Source organism: Chaetodon trifascialis, chromosome 16 (genome assembly GCF_039877785.1).
Source record: "Chaetodon trifascialis isolate fChaTrf1 chromosome 16, fChaTrf1.hap1, whole genome shotgun sequence".
NCBI lineage: Eukaryota > Metazoa > Chordata > Actinopteri > Chaetodontiformes > Chaetodontidae > Chaetodon > Chaetodon trifascialis.
In genome coordinates, this window is record NC_092071.1 from 6,076,032 (window position 1) to 6,096,036 (window position 20,005).

A 20,005-nucleotide genomic window follows, 5' to 3' on the forward strand; every position below is an offset into this window, starting at 1 on the left:
CTCTTGACTTTTCCTCTAGAACCATCATTGGGTGAAAATTTCAATTTGTCCAATAATGTCTTGACAAATACTGACATTGACGCCCCCTGCAGGAGGAACTGTGAATACACTGATGATCCCAATTCTTTACGTCACTTTCCTCCACTCTCTCTCATTTAATCTCTCGTCTCTGTACGTTTACGAAGCAGACGCACAAAGTCCCAGTTTTGCGACTCGTGTCTTCACATGAGTTCATCCTGAGTGAATTTCCCTTGAAATTAAGCTTTCTGAACACACAGTTCTTATACAAATATGTCAGATTGTTGCCCTGATGCTGATCAATTATCAGTTATTTTATTGATAAAAAGCGTCCGGTCTCACAAAATGTAGAAGAGGGTTAATTAAAGGTGGGGATTTGAGTTGGGGTGGGGGCAGGGGACTATTTTAACAAGGTGCCCAGAATTAGTGACACCCCTGCTCACACAGTAGGACGTAGCCAACAGTAACTACGCAAGGCCTAATATTTATATTATGACAGCAGGAGAGCTCAGACGGGAGAGTTAGCATCGATCCGCCCGGGTAACAGTCAGCATTTCGGCTCAAACCACGTGTTTTCCTGCGCAAGGTGAAGGTGTAAAGGGTTAAAGATCAGCGGAGCACATTCGCCAGGTTTGCTCTCTGCTCTCCGACAGTTGCATCGCTCCGCGGGCAACGCTGGCTCGCACCGATATTTCAGCTCGCTGTGGATTCTGGGAGTCGAGGACTCTGCCCAGGCTTGTTACCGGACAACCGGAGACATTTTTCGCCGTACACCGTTTTGTAAGTAATTGACCGAGCTTGCACGCCGTATCGCCCGGTCGTGTGCGGTCGCGTCTTGTCGGCCGAGCCTGTCTCCGCTCGCCGTCCTCAGCCGCTAACGTTGCCATTTCGTGCGTTTCTGGCGTGGAGGCCGACAGCGGGGACAGTGCCGCTGGAGCTGACGGTCGGGGAGGGGAGGGAAGGAGGAGCGGGCAGCCGCCGCCGCCGCCGCTGCTGCTCAGCGGGGTTATTTCCATCCGAAACTTCGTTGACCTGAACAGCAATAAACGTCCTCAGGTCGACTGACAGCTCGGTTTTAGCCGTTAGTTTAGCTTCTCGGTCCGCTGATAAGAGACATTGACGGCGCGCGGCATCCGGCGGGCTGTTGGCATGCGGAAATCGTCGCCTTGTCAGCGGGGAAGAAATGCTCAGCGTGTCGGCGAAACCCACCTACCGAACCTACACCTGACCGGAGCGGAGACATGCCGCAGATGCTGTTTCTGCCTTTCGCGGCTGAATAACGTCGTAACTGTCCGCGCTGTGTTTGTTGTGATAAATCGTGTGTGTGGAAGCGGGTTTAGGCACCAGCCTGGCCTTTGGTGGGGCTAATTGATCCAGGAACAGGGAGCTAATTGGTACAAAAAAGAAAGAAGAAGAAGAAGAAGAAAAAAGACCTCCATCATTTTTACATGCCGTGAAATTATCCCCGGCTGTAACTCGGAATATCAGACTTTTTAGCAGGGTTTAATCCTGAAATACTCACAGCCACATGCATATTTATACTAAATAATTGATAATTCCCAGGATGCTAATAGCATGTGTTATTAATAAAATATCAGTTTGCAGCGGTGATCAGACAGCCGCGTCTCTCTTAATGATCATCCACATGTTCCTTCAGCCAGTGTGACATTTAGGATGAGTTAAACTAAACACACAAAAAGCCTAATGGGGATTTGGGGTCAATAGTTTAGTATTTTATATAGTTAAAGTCTGCTTAAGTAAATGTTTTGAAACTTAGAAAATGTCATGTTTAGGGGATGACAGCAGATAGATGTAGACACGTGGTTATTATTGACCCTGAATGCATCATAACAATAGTTATAGCATAGTTAGTAGTAGTTATTTTAATTTATGTTTAATGTATAGTAATGGTGTATGGCTGAGTGATGGGATGTAAAACATTCAGGTCTGTATCAGCTCAGTTTTAATGAGTCAAAAAGTATAAAATGTTCAGTAACTTGAGGTTTTTCTTGTAATGTATTTTTCTCTTATTCAAAAGTATGAAAATACAATTTTAGCCTCAGTTTTCAGTGTCAGGATTGAGCGGCTGTGGACGCTTAGCGTTTTCTCTTAGATAGAGCCCATTGTCTGCAGCAGACAGTTTATTTATTTCGCTCTTTTATTTTGATTCATCACTTCCTGTGGGAGAAGTGTCCTAACCCAACACTGCGATTTCACAGGGGCAAACTGGGCAAGCCTGCAGCTTTCCACTTTGGGAAAACTTTCCTCTCCTGCAGCCTCAGTTTGTTATTTCAGACCAGTAAGGCGAGTGTATGTTTTCACACTAGATGCACTGTTTTCCTGCTAAAGTCGTACCCTGATCTGTTAATGCATCCTGCCTGACGTGTCCCTGCAGAGCCCGACACTGGTAGCGGTCTCAGCGCCATGTCCAGCCGAGGAGGAAAGAAGAAGTCGACCAAGACGTCCCGGTCCACCAAGGCCGGGGTCATCTTCCCTGTGGGACGCATGCTGCGCTACATAAAGAGGGGCCTGCCCAAATATCGCATCGGGGTGGGAGCGCCCGTCTACCTGGCTGCTGTCCTCGAGTACCTTACCGGTGAGATTTATTATAAGGAACACATAATCTGCTGACAAGAGATGTTTTCCTGTTGACTTAATGTTTCAAAAGTCTTTATGTCCTGATATTTACTCAGAACTCAGGCAGGAAGTATCGCAAACAAAAGAGACAGCTGCTATTAAAGAGGAACTTGTCCCACAAAATAGAGACATGACAGTTTGTGGATACTGTTTTTTGTTCTTTGAGTCCAGTCATGGACGTTTGAAACACGTGAAAGTCATCCCATCATTGTTCATTGAGTTTGCTTCAACATCCAGAGACATAAAGTGACTTTCTAAACCTCTTGTGCTCTCCAATATTCATGCACGAACTCCTCTGATGTTTTTCACTCACCCGTCTAGCGGAGATCTTGGAGTTGGCAGGTAATGCAGCCAGAGACAACAAGAAGGGTCGTGTCACGCCGCGACACATCCTGCTGGCCATCGCCAACGATGAGGAGTTGAACCAGGTCAGCTGATGCACATATCTGAAAAAATTTTTTTTTTAGACATGTTGCTTTTAGGTAAACTTGATTTCTAAGACCAGTTAAGAGTTAAGACGTGTGTTATCATCAGATTGATTTGTTTCCTTCCAGGCAGCGTGCGACCACATGAACTCCAGTTTTGAACTTTTGTCTTCCTGTCTCAGTTGCTGAAAGGTGTGACTATCGCAGCAGGTGGAGTCCTGCCCAACATCCACCCAGAGCTGCTGGCCAAGAAGAGAGGAGCGAAGGGAAAACTGGAGACACCCGTCTCGCCCGCCCCCGAGAAGAAACCCAAGCCGGTCAAGAAAACAGCGGCCAAGAAACTGAGTGGGAAAAAGGGCGGAGGGAAGGCTAAGGTACCGCGTCATGTGACCAGGCCACAAGCGTGGTGATTGTGATCGGCGCTGAGTGTGTTTGTGGTCGAATGTGGGAAGTTGAAAGTGGAGAAAGTTTGATTCTGAGCAGCTGTGATCGAGTAGTTGTTCCTGAAGAACACCACAGACATTTAATGCCTGTTGCACCTGTTTAACCACTTCATGTTGTCATCTTGGTATGCTGATTGGTCTATTGGCCTGTCACGTTAAGTTCAAATCAGACCGGTAGTTTTTAAAGGCAGACAGATGTTACATTACAAGACAAGCATTAGTTTACTATTGAAAGCATACCTCCACACACGTCATGTCTGGAGCATCTTTTGAGTCTTCAGTCCTGTAGTTTGTGTAAAGGAGAGCAGCGTCATTCAAACTCACGAAGCAACAGCAAATAACTCAGTCACTCATGGATGATGCGTGACATTTGTTTGGGTCTGCACCAAAGAGGCATGTTTCCTTAAGACTTGTGGGCCAGAGCGTCCCCGCAGTACGTCACTGTGATGCCGTTTTGTCACAAATTGTACCTTCATCAAACGTCTGCAGCCTCTGTGATTTGGATACTGCTCTCAGCCTTGTTGAGTTAATATTTGGATTAATGGTGAAGCTTTGTGCAAAATCTGTCGTTTTCCAAGCAGAGTGCGGTGTGAGGAATGAGAACGTGAGAAAGACGAGAGAGAATAAGCGATAGAAATTTTACAAGACGAGATGTGGACTGGTGCTCATGTTCAGCTGTTTCCTGTTAACTGACGCTAACACCAGAGCATGTGAAGTATGGCAAAGAGTGGTGATGGGGCTAGAATCAGATTTATTTTGGGACTGGTTATCCTGTCTGCATGCAGTATGTCTCAGGGTTCCTCCTCTGTAAACTGCACGTATACAGGATGTTGCAGGTTAAATGGTTTATATGTCTTCTGGTATGGACAGGCAGGGAGTCTAACTAACAGCGCAGATGTTGCTCTGGTAAAAAGGCTCCTGCAGCTGTGTCGGACTCTGGCCTCTTACATCTGCCCTGTAGAGAAAACCTCACGCAGCATCATCGTGTATTCTGTGCCCTCCACAGAAGCAGGGTGAGGTGAGCAAGGCGGCGTCGGCGGACAGCACCACAGAGGGATCTCCAGTTGACAGCTTCACCGTGCTCTCCACCAAGAGCCTCTTCCTGGGCCAGAAGGTCAGTTTTCTGCCTGCAGACAGGTCGCTGCTGAACATACAGTAAACTACAGTGAAGTTTTGGATGAGCAGATACTGAACTCATGCTAGGCTAAAAGAAGGATGGTAAGAGAATATGCTGACATACATAAAATTGGACATCAAAGGGCTTTCTTGCTCTAAAATGCCAATATTTGATATTCCAGAAGACAGTTTTATGTCTTTTTCATCCCGTCTCAGATTATTTGGATTAGTGCTCCAGAAAACTGTAAAACCAAAGATATGTTCTGTATTTTGCTGAGACTTCTGCAGACTTAAGACTACGAGCTGCTAGATCTGCCTCTGTAAACATTCATGTTTGGCTTTTATCATCAGTGAACCAGGTGAAGTCAGCGAGTGACGATCTGATGATGTTTTCTTACTGATCTGTCTCATGCAAAGAAGGCTGTTTGTGATGTTTTGTTCTGTAAATATAAGTTTCCATCACGCTGCACTTCCTCACAGGTTTGATGTAATTCAGCAGACTTCATATTGAGGCTTTTCTGCTACACAACAGAGCAGTGCTTTAAGTTTAAAGTGTTATATGCTGTGTTAACTGCTTCCCTACTCAGATCTGCCACGTCTGTTAGCTCCCCTCGCTTTGTTCCCGCTGAGCATAAAAAAAAACTGTTAAACCTTTTTATTGAACTGAAACATGGAAGTAAATTTGCCTGATGTCTCTTCTAAGCCCTGTCACAGTTTTTTTTTTTTTTTAATGATCAAGTTTCAAGATCAGGAAGATCAGATACTTATAGAAACAAATGCGTTTGAAACACATGAAAGGCAGCGAGACAACATCGCGACTCAGAGAATGAATGACTCAAGAGTGATGCAAGGAGTGTCACAGACTCCCTGCTCCTGCTTTTAAACAGTGATAATAAGTGATAGTCAACGCTGATTTCGGCTCTTGTGCACACTCTTTGTGCTGCGTTCAGGATTCACTCATGTCAGCAGCGTAATCTGATTCTTTTTTTGTTAGTGTCTGCAGGAATGTACTTTTTTGGAAACAGGGTTGTTATTTGCAGTAGTTTTACAAACTGCTGAGTCATGAAAACTCTTTATTACGCTGTTTAAATTGAACAATTAAGTGAAATGCACTCCACAGGGGAGCAGAGGTGGTAAATTTACTTCCATAGCTCAACGTTTCAGCTCAGTTATGACTTAAATTGCTGCTAAAGGTGCTGCATGCTTTGGTTCACTGTGCATATGCTGATATTATTTAATACTGACTGATGAAGCTGAACTCAGTAACACACACACACACACACACACACACACACACACACACACACACACACACACACACACACACACACACACACACACACACACACTCTGATTCTGCCCAAATCATTTGGCTACAGACTCTGTTTTTAAAGCTTGACACACTCTCCCTCTGCTTGTGTTTTTTCAGTCATCTAAAGCAGATTTCCTGTTTCAGTAGATTTTTTCTGAACACCACAGGCTGTAGTGTCAGAAAATGCGTTAAATACATTGAAAATGTAGGAAATCTTTTCCTCTGTGCCTTGAGGCTGAAATGTCACTTTAAAAGCAGTATTTTGGCACATTTGTGGACGTGTACGTGACAGTAGCAGCAGTGTTTGTCTGCTGTGGTTTCACCGTCTTCATTAGCAGAAGGCCTCAGGGCTCGGTTGTGTAGCTGACCACAGATTACAGCAGCTGTTGAAATCAGTGGATGATAATTAATCAAAATGAATGCAGTTAGCCTCCCACTGATTAAGATAATGAGCCCTTGAACAGAGAACCTAGTCTGTTCCTGTTTTATAGACTTAATTATCGTAACTACTTTTCCTGCCCGAGTGTTCAGCCTCATGCACTCCACTGCTCTGTTGTCACTGCTTTACTTTGGGATGATTTGGACTTTTAATTATACATTTCAAATCCTTGGAGTTGAAACGTGTTCGTTTGAGAGATGACTGACGAGTGTTAGACTCTGACATACTAACTGATGTGGCCTATGCATTGAAATCTCTCAGCATTTAGAAGGATACCTTGACGTTTTGGCTGTTTGTTGTAGAATATTCCTTCAGTCGTGGTGAAATCGCTGGCTTTAAAACTGTGACACAGCGAGCCCTCACAAACACACAAACATTAGAAAAATCATTGTACAATCAGTAGAAACAACATGGAATTATTCTCGGTTGTGCCGTCTCACAGTCAAGTCTACAGGAGATAGTAAGAATTCAAACTGACATTTCATAGGAACGCATAGATCGAGTTTACCCTTCAAAGGTTTGGAGTCACCTTATTACCAGCTATTAATGCTTTCCTCTTTCCTTCAGTAATGGCTACTTTAACATGGATCAACAGTATCCTTACATTTGAAATTGCCTCAAAAGAAGAAGAATTAAATGATTTAAGCTTCAGTGAAGTCGATGTCTCCACCGTGTTGCGTGAAGGAGAGGATAATAACACCTTTGATTTTGGCGTAATTGACCTGAGATCATTACTGAACTGTGAAAATTGGTGTCTTTAATAATTCGGGAATCCGGTTTTCTGTGGGCCCTGTGCAGTACAAAACATGACTTTTTATGTCCTTTTGGCCATCTGACTACTGAATCAGGCTTTTGTGGCAGGTGATTCCTAACTTTTGAATGGTGTTATATTAAGATGCAGACGAAACGTCATAAAAACTGGAGCGTTCTGCACACTCTGAAGTGGCCTCATCGTAAGTACAAACACAGCTTCAACGGTGGGTCAAATCAGGCCGTGTCCCAGCACCTTTTTTCACTTTTTGACATTTCACAGTAGAAATAAATAATAAAAGAAGTGATGGCTGAATTCCATTTAGCGTCACACTGTCATGGCTTGCTGGGACACTCAAACAGACCTGAGCCCTTGTTGATGCTATTTCACAGTATTTTGCAGGCTTTTGCGTATTGTATCTGACCCTCGTTGTCTGTGTCTCACAAACATGGTCCTAATTATCCAGACTGTTTGTTTCCATTGACGTTTTAAATAATTCAGCATTTCTCAGTCAATGCGCTGGCTGGACTGCTGTCCTCTTTCAAATCCTTTGTCACAGTTTGCCTTGAAATCGTAGATGTGGCAGCGATCATCCAGAGGTCTGGTTGAATGCTGTTTTTATGGCTTTTGATCTGATATATCAGCAGTTTGTAGCTGCGTTTTTGTCCAGCAGTTGATTACGTTACACCCCCGTGCACATGACTCTGCCTGTTGTGAGTCGGCTGTTGTACGTTTGCGTCGCCGCACACAAACATGTATCTTTGACCCGCCGTTCTGCACATCACCAAAAAGTCAAGGTATCCCTTCGAGCAGCGGTGTGAATCTGGTTTTAATGGCTTTGCTTCCTTCTTGCTCTCCCTCCTCCTCGGCATGCCTCCCCCTCGCCCTCACCCTGCCTCCCCCTCCGCAGCTCAACCTTATCCACAGCGAGGTCAGTAACTTGGCTGGCTTTGACGTGGAGGGGGTCATCAACCCCACCAATGCTGAACTTGAACTTAAAGATGATCTAGGTGAGCTCCCCCATCCTCTCTGGCCCCAGCAAGGTTTGAGATTTAAAATCCTTGAATGTTCAACACCTTTTCCTTAAATTACATCATCTTTGAATGAAGAACTCTCAGAATAAGGGTTCAGACTGCTGGACTGGTCTGAAGGGTCTTCCTCCACCAGGTCCACACTGTGGGCAGCTTGCTCGATGGGCAGATGTTGATCAAACATACATCATGTATGGCTGAACTGGAGGTCATTATTTTCAGTTCAAAATCCCAAATGAATCACTTTATTTGAATTATTGAAATCCAGGCTGTCCTCAGCAGAGGTGTTTGTCTGTGACTCCGGGTGGGTCATCAGTGGGAAAACCTGGTGGAGGTCTTAACTTTAACTGAGAGGAACTGACCCTGCTTTTAAATGAAGAGTAGAAGGACTTTTCTCTTGTAGATCAAGCGCGAAATCATACAAAAATATGATTTCTTGTAGTCAGACGTGAATTTACGTGGATACATTCAAGGATTTTATCAAAGCTCCTCAGAGCAGTGATCCTGCTTGCTCTTCCCATCGTTGTTGAGGTTCCCTCCAGGTTGTCCTCCTTTCCGATGGCTGCAAACCTTGATAATCAGTCATTTCAGGAATTATTGGAACAAACCAGATGACCAATTTTCAGAAGACTGACTGACATGAACTCGTCTGTTAGTTGCTTGCTGCAGCCGGACCGTGAGAGCGGTGGCCTGGAGTGGGATCATAAAGACGAATCAGAAATCAGGACGATGCAGTTGGTCAGATTCAGGAAGCGTTTGCTTTCTTCGTGTCCCCAATTTAAAACTGCAAAATTCAAAATTACAGTGTTTTGAAATGCACTCAAGCGCGTAATCTGGTGTGTCGATGAGTGCAAGCCAGAAGAAATTAGGTTGATTTACTGTACTTCTGTGTTTTTTTTATGTAAATTTGGAGAACTGTGCCGTCCTGATTCTGACAACTCTGATTCCAGGAAAGTCGGAACGCTGTGACAAAAGTGAAAAAAACAGGACATGATAAATTACAAACAGTGAAGTGATCCTGAGCCCATGCAGTAATCCTCTATCCAATCATGTGTCCAGGATGCCCCTTTCATACCCAATGATAAGCTCACCTGTTACCAATGAACCTGTTTACCTGTGGAATGATCCAAACAGGTGTTTTTGGAGCATTCCACATCTTTCCATCAGAAAGGATTAGCAAATGATCACATCCTGTTTTATTTAAGCTTCACACAGCGTCCTAACTTTAGTTACCAGCGCTGTGAATACGTCATGTGACCCACCGCGTCACAGTTGCTTCCTTCTTTCCTGCGACGTCCTCAGCCAATAAGGAGCGCGCTCACTTCTCTGTCTCCTTTCTCTCTGCTCTTCTCTTTCATCCTTTGTTTTTCCACATCGTTTCTCCCATCTTGTTGCTCCTGGTCACTCGCTGTGTTTTTACCACCATGTTGTTTGCCTGTTGTTTGTCGTTGTTGTCATCTGTAGTTGCAAGTTGTACAAGCCGACATTTCCTCCGTGGAGAGCGACGTTGTCGTTCACCCGACCAACTCCTCCTTCTATACAGGTGGTGAAGTAGGTAAAGGAACCATTGACCCCACGGAGACCTCGAGTGCCTGTCTGCTGTCTCTCTCTGTGCATATTGCAGATAGTCTGCACGGCAGTCTGTGGACAAACACCACAGCAGCAGCAGCAGCAGCAGCAGCTTTTCTTCTGCTCTGTTCGCTCTCTGCACTGGAGAAAACCTCTTCAACCCACAGCCCAACTCCCTGCTGTTCTTACTGTAAATGCTTCATTGTAGCATTTGTGTAGTTTTGTGAAACATCAGCTGCGTTTACTATTTTATATACGCAATTAAGTGCTTGCAGGAAACTCCAGTTTCCAAGAATAGAAAGTCAGCTGCCAAAGAGCATTGTCATCACACGCTGTGTTTTCAGTAAACCTCACCCCGAAGACAAACTCAATGTGGACATAGTGAGAAGGATCATTTGAATCTGGTAGTTTTACCACAGTGAAAAAAAGGCTGCTGGTTGGCAGCTGACTCTTCTCAGATGTCTGCATTTTTATGCACCAAAAACAAGAATTTTCCATTCCAGGGGTCCGTCTCTCCAAGCAGGATTAATCAAGTTAGCTGGATAACCTACATCACGGGCTGAAGCAGAAAGAACAGACCACAGCAGGGCTTGGTCTCATTCATGTGACGGGGAAGGCTGCGGACCTGACATCAACCGACAAGGCAAAAGTGTTTCAGCTGTTTACTTGCAGTCAGCAAAAGATGTAAAATCCTGTTTCATAGTAGTGTAAGAAGCCTGGCATTGTTTCTGTGTTTGAAAAGCCTCCAGACTGATGGATCTACTTCTAAAACCGGTCCTCCTGGGTGGTAATGTCATTGTTGACACACCTGTGCCTGAAACACACACCCTCAGCCTGAATGCCCAGTGACTTGGTAACCCTGCTTCATGAGACAGACCTGTGCTTTAGTTACGCGATCCTCATGACTTTCCCAAAAACATCAAACGTCCACCGTCTTTGCAGGTTTATTTTCATGTGATACGGGCTCAGGCTGCAGCCAGCCTGCAGGATGTGGACAAGCCTTTTACATGGCTGATCCATGTGTCTCCAGCTTTACAGCTGACCTCAGCATGTAACCTTTGATACTCATCAGATACCATCGTGTTAACAGAAACGTGGACAGAGCAGATGAGGGCTTCATGTGACGACTTCATATTTCTGTCAGTGTAATGCTGATATCATGCTGCTGCTGCTGCTGCTTTGTTCCACGTGGCTGAAATGCGGACAATCTGCGACTCACTTCATATCCTGTGACCTCCGACCCCTCGGCTGTGCTGTCAGTTCAGCTGGTTAGAAAGAGAATCCAGAAAGACATTTTCCTGAAGCCTCGAATTAAAGCTGAGAGTTGATCACTGAGTGAATGAACTAATTAACCATTAATGATCGTAGAACAGGCTGTTGAAACAGAAGAGTTTTTTTTTTTTATCTGCCTGCTCGTATTGGCTGTCAAATCATCTGAAGCGCTTTTTTCCACTAACTTCACTTCAAGAGGCTGACGTTAACATTATCGTATTTTTCTCTCCTGCCTGTTTTGAATGAAATTGCAGCCGGAACGTTAATTTCTCCGGCTTTGGTAGATTTGAATCACCTCTTTCCTCTCTGGTTTCCTATGTGGCTTCTCTCTTTAGCTCTGAGTACATCTGAAATAGTGGGATCGATGTGGATTGACTTCCTTTAGCCATCGAAATAAGCGGGAAACAAACAGTTGAATTTGCTTTCCCAGCGGTCTCACAGCCTCCTGATGTATATTCCTCCTCTCCACAGTTAAACTTAGATTGCTTCCTGGACTGTGTCACTTGAAATGTGTGTGCAAACATGGCAGAGCTCATCTATGACATGCTGCTCGCTGTTTTTCCTTTTTAAACAAACTCTTAACTGTAATTTGCGAGTGAAAGAAAATACCCTCAGCGCACTGCGTATAAGCCAGTATGTGAGGACAGAGGGAAGTAATTAGGGACTGGGGCTTTAATACATTAGTTTAACTGACTCAGGATGAGTCATTTGGAAAATAGCAGTGCTGAAACTTCATTTCTGAGACTTTTCCCTGAGTCTCACAAATAAAGTAACAGAGGCTCAGTGTGCTGCCTGACAGCTTAGAGATCCAGAGAAAAGCCAGGTGAAATGATTGACAGCATCATTGTCTTGCCTGCCTACCTGTCTGTCTGCCTGTCTGTCTGTCTGTCTCCATGTCTGCCTGCTCGCCTGTCTGTCCGCATGACATCACCTCTCCTCTTTCCTGCTGTCCGTCTCTGTCTGTCAGCGTTATGTAAGGATGCAATCACTCCAGGCCTCTCTTTCATTTGCAGGCTCTGCTCTGGAAAAGAAAGGAGGGAAGGAGTTCACTGATGCGCTGCAGGAGCTGAAGAAGAAGAACGGCCCTCTGGAGGTGGCTGGCGGTAAGTGCAGAGCACATCCTGTCAGGATTTGCCCATTAGTACCTTTTTTTTTTTTTTTTTAAATCCCGTGCAAAGTTTGGGTTGGACCTCACTCAGGTCAGACTCTGACTTTTAGCTGCTGTTGGTTGTGCGTTTCTGGCTGTTGTCAATGCAACAGAAGGCCCAAATATTGACAGGATTAAAGTATTAAAAGTCTCAAAATCTCTAACTTAGTAACTATTTAAATGATAGGCAGCAGACATGTTTGTGAGTCGTGTTTTGGACACGCTGACCGTTGACTTCCTGCTGTCTCTTACTGATAGAAAAGAAACCCTGAATGGAGCTGTTAGGCTGAATAATATTACATTGTGTTCACACATCACAGCATTCATTCAAGTACTTTGCAAACCTCTTAATTGGCGACTTTCACGATAATAAATACGATGAGTTTGTTTTTCAAGGCTAAGCGGTTACAAAGACCGACTGCAGGTACCTCGGTGCTATTCCAGGCAGCTGCAACACAGAGTTTATCCTGAAGGGAGCATAAATCTCAGGTTGAAGTCGTCCAAGGATGAATACCTGAGAGCGATCGAGATAGTAGCAGATCGTGTGACTTTATCACAGCGGGATGACTCGGGCTCACTTTACCTTTCATTCTGTGTGGTTACAGCTAAAATCTGTGCTGATGAAGCCACCCTGACCAGTGTTATGGCTTTGCTGCCGCTGTTAAACCTGTCCAACCTCGCTCTGTTTTGCGTTCGCGCTGACTCGCATGTGTTTTCGCCTCGGCAACACTGACTTTCTTGCGATGTCGCCGCTGGAGGACTTAGAAAGTGCATATTGATCTGCTCCAGCACCACCCAGCTCCTATGACAGTGATGTCAGCACGTCCAGTAAATCTCTCTTCTCACACGCCGAGCCGAACAGGGCCGGGTCCTCCTGGCGTCTGCTTCCACATTCAGTAAATGATGTCAGGACACTGCTGCGAGGATTAGCCCTCTGGACACGAACGGTCACATTTGACTAATTCATTCGTCTCTTTTAGGCTTGATGTTGCCAGAGTTTCCTTCATTATTGAAGTTTTAAGAGAAACTTTGAACACTCGGATATTTTTGTCATGAAAATGATCAAAGACGTTCAGTATTGGCACGTCATATCTGCTCCTGGCGTCTTCAGTCTTCAGAGAGCCATATTGTTTGAGCCCTTACAGATTGTTTTATCTTTCAGTCCATTTGTCTCCCTCTTTCCGCCCCTCTCTTATTCTTTCTCCATCTGTCTCTCTCTCATTATTCATCACTCACACTCACTTTTTCAAGCGCTCCCCACCTTCACCACTGCTCTCTCTGTCACATTCAGCCAAGTTAGCTCAGCATCATAATCCCGGTCTCTGCGTGGAGCTCATAAATAGATTACCAGGTGACTGAACACCGAGCCAGCGGAGCCTGTCAGGGATTCTGGGGATCTGGATCGGCCAAACGGTCATCCTGACCGGACCTGGTTCAGCAGAGCCGTCAGACAAGTTCTTCATCCTGTTTAAAATACTTAAAAAGTATTTGCTCGCCTGGAATTTGCAAGCTTCCCAATTTCAAGGCCAAAAGCAGGAGTTTCATTTTCCAAAAATTGAGAAATTAAGTTAACTTATTTTGTGATGCGTGGTTCATTCATTCATTCAGTGACCTGCTGCATAGATATATTTACAGTATCATAATGAAAATGAGTGTTAGATGATTAAATGAAGTGCTCCCATAGTGACTCAAGCATGCAAATTAAAATGAGAAGGTGAATGACTTTACTGAATACTTACCAAACATTTCATTTGTTTTAGTGTCCAGCTGCACCAGAGGGATTAATCAGTTGTTCTTTTATGTCATTTTAAAGCAGAAGTGCCAAACATTTCCCAGCTCTGGCTTGTCATTTGTGAGGATTTGCTGCTGTTCCATGAGAGTAAATTCAGTATCTTCGGTTGAACAGAAGACGAGATTTCATGACATCGATTTGGGCTTTGGGTCGCTGTGACAGACATTTTTTCTCCTTTTTGGCGTTTTAAGACCAAACATTAACTGATAAGTGACTTTCCATGAGGTTATATAATGATGAATGATGTTGCAGAGCGAACACAGCACTGTCGCTACGGTCTGGACTCTCTGAAGTCGATCTTGACATGAAAGCTCAGCGCAGATTTACTTTCCCTACAAGAACGGATCCTCTACTTTGTTTGTTAGAAATGCTGGTGCGAATTCTTCGTCCGTTAACCTGCCTGACAAATTTATTTACCTGTTGCTTTGCAAGCGGACTGATTCGGGACTTTGGCCTTGATGTGTGCTTTCATTAACAGGCAGTGAAGAGGTTGAGATGGGCAGCAGATCAAGTAAACTTTGAACAGTCCAGAAAATGTTTGTGCTGATAGATAACACACACACACACACACACACACACGCACACACACACACTCTGTGCTTCATGTAGACTTAATCCCACATATATTATTCTGATGCCACAAAATACTCCCTGGTAGACGCAGACAGATAAATGAACCGAGCTGCTCCACAGAGGAACACTGACAGGCTCATTTTTCTTCTGTAAGTGTTCTCGGTTCTTCGTTTCACTTACTTAATGGATCCCTGTCAGAAATGTGCCTCTGTGTTTATGTAATAAAATGATAGTTGGTTATATTATGGGTCAGAAATCTAGTATTGGCTGGGCTGTACTTACTAGAGCGCCCAACGTGTATTCATCCACAGCTGAAAATAGTCCCCAACAAATGTACTGTTTGTTGTTTATTTAGTAAAGCATTGTTGATTTTGCTTTTTTCTCTTATGAAAGTAAGAAAAATATAGAAGGACACCTGGTGGGTTTTTTGCAGAACAGGAAGTAATCTGATTCAAGCGTCTGGCAGCAGCATAGACTCTTTTCTTTAGCTTGAAGTTGGTGACATTAGCTGCTGTAAAGACCACCACCCACAGCAGCTCAGCCTGCATCAACAGAAGCATTGCAGTGCAGCCTGGGTGGTTTGATTGACAGGTGATTTCCAGATGTGCAGCGCACAAACAACACAACTGTAAGACAAGTTTGAACTTTCCAGGCAGCCATGAAGGCCGTAATCATCGCGGTCCGCACACTTCACCTCAAAACCCGATCGCGCAGCAGCGTGACCGTCTCTCGCTCTGCTGTGTGAAGTCTCTCCGTCCTCTGCGTGCCATCTGGAAATCAGCTCGTCCTCAGCGTTGACTCCGGTCCAGTCACACGTTCGCTGCGTGCTAATAAAATCTGACTGGAGGCTTTCTCACTTCACAGAGTCGGGGGCTTTGGCTGAGCTGCACCGTCTACAGCTGCTGCTTCGACTCCTCTGTTCCCTCCTCTCCTCTTCTCGTCCCTGCTCTTCCTCGTCTCCTCTTTGTTTCTCCTCTCTAGCTGTCTGGAGAAGTGATTTCTCTGGCCCACCTCGCTGTAACACCGCGGCCAGACCATTTTACGTTCTGGGAGATTTGCTACGTACATTTTCCACAAGGCAAAGTGTTATTTTAGCATCTCGAGCCATCAAACAGCTTTTTTTCCTTCGACTTCTGACAAAACTGGTTAATGAAGCTGATTTTGACTGTAGACAATGGACATGACGTGAGGAAATCCAGATGAACAAGTTCACTCCCTGCCTGACGAAACAAGACGACCACAGATATTTCAAAATGTGATGCAGCAGCACAGTAACAGGTCGTCTCAGAAAAGCAGGTTTAAGGATTTACTAAATGATGCAGGTGGCAGCTGTGGGTGTCTGCAGACCTTCTTCTTTCCTTATGTTTCAGTATGTTTTCAATGTTGTGCAAGCAAAATGTGTATTGGAAGTACATTACACCGCATTTCTTCTCGTCTCTGTTTTAGTATATTTAAAATGTCAGGCGTGGTGAGGGTGAACCTTTGACCGCTGCTGTGATTTAATTCAGGACTCGAGCTTTTAGTTGATTCAGGCTTGTTTGTTGTTGATCATGATGTGGTGATATTTCTTTGCTTTACATGTTTGTAAAGTGAGTATCTTATGATTTTGGACTGTTGGTCAAACAGAAGCTATAAAATCTACTTAAAGACATCTTCTTTGACTGTGGGGAATTGTGGGAAATTGGATACTATCACACTTTAACCTAAGAATCTCTCCTATTTAATGTATAAGCTTATTTCCTGTTCCCCTCTCGCCTTACTAACCGTTCTTCGTCCTCTCTCCTCTCCATCCCTCAGCCGTGTTGACCGCCGGCTTCGGTCTGCCCGCTAAGTACGTCATCCACTGTAACAGTCCGGGCTGGGGCTCCGACAAGTGTGAGGAGATGCTGGACAAGACGGTGAAGAACTGCCTGGCTCTGGCTGATGAGAAGAAACTCAAGTCTGTGGCTTTCCCCTCCATCGGCAGCGGGAGGTAAGAAAACACTGGAGGAAACACAGATACTGCAGTACATTAACTTTAGAGGTTTTCACTCTGGCTTTTAGTGTAAAACTGGAAGTCGTTTGCCAGAAAGTGTGGTAGTATGAACACTTTGCATGTCTGGTTCCAGACCAGGAAACTGTACCTGAGTGGAAGAAATGTCTCCTCTCTTCTTAACATCCTGAGCGGCGTTCTTGCATCGCCAGCACATAAAAGTTGCGTCCGTGTGTCTCTGCCCGCTGGTACATTTTTTTCCTCTGTGTAAGTCAATCCGCGAGTTGACATGGTCTCCTGGCAACTGTGGTAAACACCTCCACTTTGATCTGGAAAGATTTAACAAACATGCCATGTGTTGGACCAACAGTCGGAGTGTGAAAGCAGCCTTCAGCTCGTGATCCTGTAAAACAAAGAAACGTGAACGGTTCAATGCCGCATGTCTACGAGCTGTTCAATGAAAGAGTGACGGGGCCTTCTCAGATACTGTCATTTAGATAGTTTTACAGGCCTGAGGAGGTAAAACTGTGCAGGAATTAACCAAAAAAACAAAGATTAACTAAAAATATGTTTAGCAGCATCGTAGCATATACGCAGTACTGTATGCTGTGTATCATCACTCCAGACTGAAATATCTCAACAACTTTAGGATGGATTCAGATGAAAATGGGCACAGATAATCATGGTCCTCACAGGAGGATCTACTGGATCCTACTGACTCTACTGATCTTCTGATTTTTCCTCGAGCGCCACCATGAGGTTGGCATTTGTGCTTTTGACCAATACTTTGTTTTATTCAATTTAACCTGCAGAACTAATGAATAACATATTCCCATCAGCCTCAGCTGCACTTTGTGTTTTGTGATACTGAGCGAACATTAGCATGATGGTGAACCTGGTCAACATCACTCCTGCTTCACCATCAGCATGTTCACGTTGTCATTGTGAGCATGCTAGCATGCTGATGGTAGCATTTAGCTGTGCCTCAGTGTAGCCTCACAGAGCTGTCTGTACGGCTTTAAACTTCTCTTCTTGTTTTCTCGTTTCCGATCTTTTTTTCATCATACTGTGACCCCTCAGATTAGACTTGTGGACCCTTGTTGGCTCTAGACTACAGGGAAAAAACTTAAAAGGATCAAAGTTAACCTAGCCCATCCTCCAAACTCCAAACTATGTATGATACTGCACATTAATAACTACAGTATGTGGACGTCTAACATGATGAAGTCAGGTCTCTCCACATTTCACTAACCGTGTGCTCTCTCCGGTCAGGAATGGTTTCCCGAAGCAGACGGCGGCCCAGCTGATCCTTAAGGCCATCTCCAGCTACTTCGTGGCCACCATGTCTTCCACCATCAAGACCGTCTACTTTGTGCTGTTCGACAGCGAGAGCATCGGGATCTACGTGCAGGAAATGGCGAAGCTGGAGACGAGCTAAGAGTTTGGATTATTTCTCCTCTTTTTCTCCCCCCCACTCTGTTTTTTCCTGCAAGGAAATAGGAAGGTGTTTATTAGCGATTTGTTAATTATGAAGAGAAGAAGAAAAAGAAGAATCTTTCTATAGGCCGGGAACTTGTTTTTGCATTATGTTTGTATTTTTCTTATATTGTTTTTAATTTCTTATTTTCAGCTCTGGCGTTCAAATGTAAAAGTGCACTGTCCATTCTGCGGTCTTTTAATACAAACAGTGGCACACGAAACAGATTCAGCAAGTGAAAAGACTCACTGTAAGGTTTCATTTTCATGGTCCATACGGTCAAAGATGTTATGAGACATAGCTTCACCTCAATTATCCAGGCTTCCAGAGAAGTCTGATGAATACGGGTTAATGCAAGTGATGGCAGTAAAGATAGTTTAAAAAAAAAAAGAGAGAGAAACAGCTATTGTCTTTTCTTTTAATCTCAAAAACACGAGACACTTAATTCAGTGTATTTTTGGTATCAGTTGTTTTGGAACATCTCTGTTGTTAATAGTACTGTATCATGAAAAGTTCAGTTTGCTCTGCTTTGGTCTTCAGGAGACTAAAGTAAGAACTATGGAATGAGTTTTCGTTTTTGTGTCGTGTGTTGCAAATTCCTGTGTTTGCCTTTGTTCACACAGGCAAAATAATTTGTTTCCCCGTGTGCTGCAGAGACCTCGAATTAAAAAAAAAAAGAAAGTTAAATAATAATCAGTTGGAAAGAATTACGTTGAGGGTCCAGTGTGCAGGATTTAGTGTGCATGTTTTCATCAGTGTACAATCACCAGAAAACGTTCTCATTACCTGTTTCTACGGTAGCCCTGAACGGACAAACCAAACCTAGGGAGGCCTTTTTTGCGTTTTAAGCGTCTGCTGTAGAAAAGGGGGGCGTGAGAGGTTTTCAGATGGTTGCAGTCTGTAATCTCACCTCTAGATGCCACTAAAATCTGCACACTGGAGCTTTTAATACTCATGTAATGCCCGTATATTAAATCCTCATCCTGGTACTGATGTCATGAGCTCATACAGCAAACTGAAAACCTGTCATTCACAGTACAAATGAATCAGTTTATGACATAACATGGTAGAATTGGAGGTTTTTGCAGGGCACTAATGGGTTTATATTGTGTGTTCCTATGAGTGTTTATATAGATGGAGTATTTGTGAGATGTTATAGTAAAATATTGGACTGTAACATAGATTTTTATTTTCTATTTTAATTTTCACACTGATTCAAAAAGGTGCAGGTGATTTGGAAGCAAAAAAAAAAAAAAAAAACATCGGAAGAGATGGTTTCTTTTGTGTGTTTTGTCTTTGTTAAGCCATAAAACAAATGTACTAACTTTTGCTGGAAGTAGAGGCTCTCTGCAGTTGCTTTTGGTTTGCTCTTTCACTCAGCTGCCACTAGATGGCTCCCTGTAATCAAGAATTGGTTTTTCCCATCTCAGCCATTTTCTGTGCGGCTGCAGGCCTCTTCACACAGACGCTGGTCGGTTTGAATTGGGATTGACGGACGTACAGGAGAAACCCGACTGCTCTGCTGCATTTGGACTTTTCAAAAAGCTTAACTTTCTTATGAAAAAATGTAAAATGCTTTCTAAAGAGTTGCTACAATTGATGATTCTACAAAAGGTCTGTACACACTCCGGTAATAAAATACCTTTAAAAACCTCATTTTGTTCCTCTTGAAATTACGAGATCATTTTACGTTTCATGCCGACCTTGAAGATGCTGCCAGGAACTGTGGGGCTCGTAAAATTAGAAAAGAGTGAGCGGAAAGTTTAATTATAAGAGCAAACTTCATTGTCTCCCATGGAAACAAGCATGCGTGTCTCGAATGTAATAATAAATCCATCTCCAATATATTAAAGTGAGCACAATTTAAGTGTTGCAGAACAAATGGCAGAAGGATGACATGCTACATTTATTTGATTTGACTGAAAGCCACAGTCAAAGCCTCAGGATCCCAGTTCAACCTCTGGCTCTGCAAGCGTGTGTGTTTCTGTGCTGTACTTACGAGGACCGAATGGCCTCCAGTGAGAAAAGGGG

General features: G+C 44.0%; 1 protein-coding gene across 4 annotated transcripts; it reads left to right on the plus strand.

The window, feature by feature from the left end:
• The first annotated feature begins 428 nt into the window (after window positions 1–428).
• macroh2a1 (macroH2A.1 histone) lies at window positions 429–19,628 on the plus strand. 4 transcript variants are annotated; one of them, XR_011603171.1, is made up of 10 exons: window positions 497–798; window positions 2,414–2,614; window positions 2,977–3,083; window positions 3,263–3,454; window positions 4,530–4,637; window positions 8,052–8,151; window positions 9,637–9,727; window positions 12,027–12,116; window positions 16,323–16,497; window positions 17,770–19,628. XR_011603171.1 is itself a non-coding variant. In XM_070982664.1 (9 exons), exons 2-9 carry the CDS (start codon window positions 2,443–2,445, stop codon window positions 17,933–17,935), a joined length of 1,110 nt encoding a protein of 369 aa, XP_070838765.1. In that variant the 5' UTR covers window positions 429–798; window positions 2,414–2,442; the 3' UTR covers window positions 17,936–19,628. The 4 variants fall into 4 exon arrangements, 3 of the variants coding, with proteins under 3 accessions (XP_070838765.1, XP_070838766.1, XP_070838767.1); XM_070982664.1 differs by lacking the exon at window positions 9,637–9,727 and having other exon boundaries at window positions 429–798; XM_070982665.1 differs by lacking the exon at window positions 9,637–9,727 and having other exon boundaries at window positions 462–798; window positions 2,238–2,614.
• The last annotated feature ends 377 nt before the right edge of the window (window positions 19,629–20,005 follow it).

Bases quoted from the DNA above. Each gene is read 5' to 3' on its own strand.
- macroh2a1 (XM_070982664.1), top strand. From the start codon at position 2,443: ATGTCCAGCCGAGGAGGAAAGAAGAAGTCGACCAAGACGTCCCGGTCC. The intron at 2,615-2,976 runs GTGAGATTTATT...TCACCCGTCTAG, and splicing joins TGTCCTCGAGTACCTTACCG to CGGAGATCTTGGAGTTGGCA. The intron at 16,498-17,769 runs GTAAGAAAACAC...CTCTCCGGTCAG, and splicing joins CCCTCCATCGGCAGCGGGAG to GAATGGTTTCCCGAAGCAGA.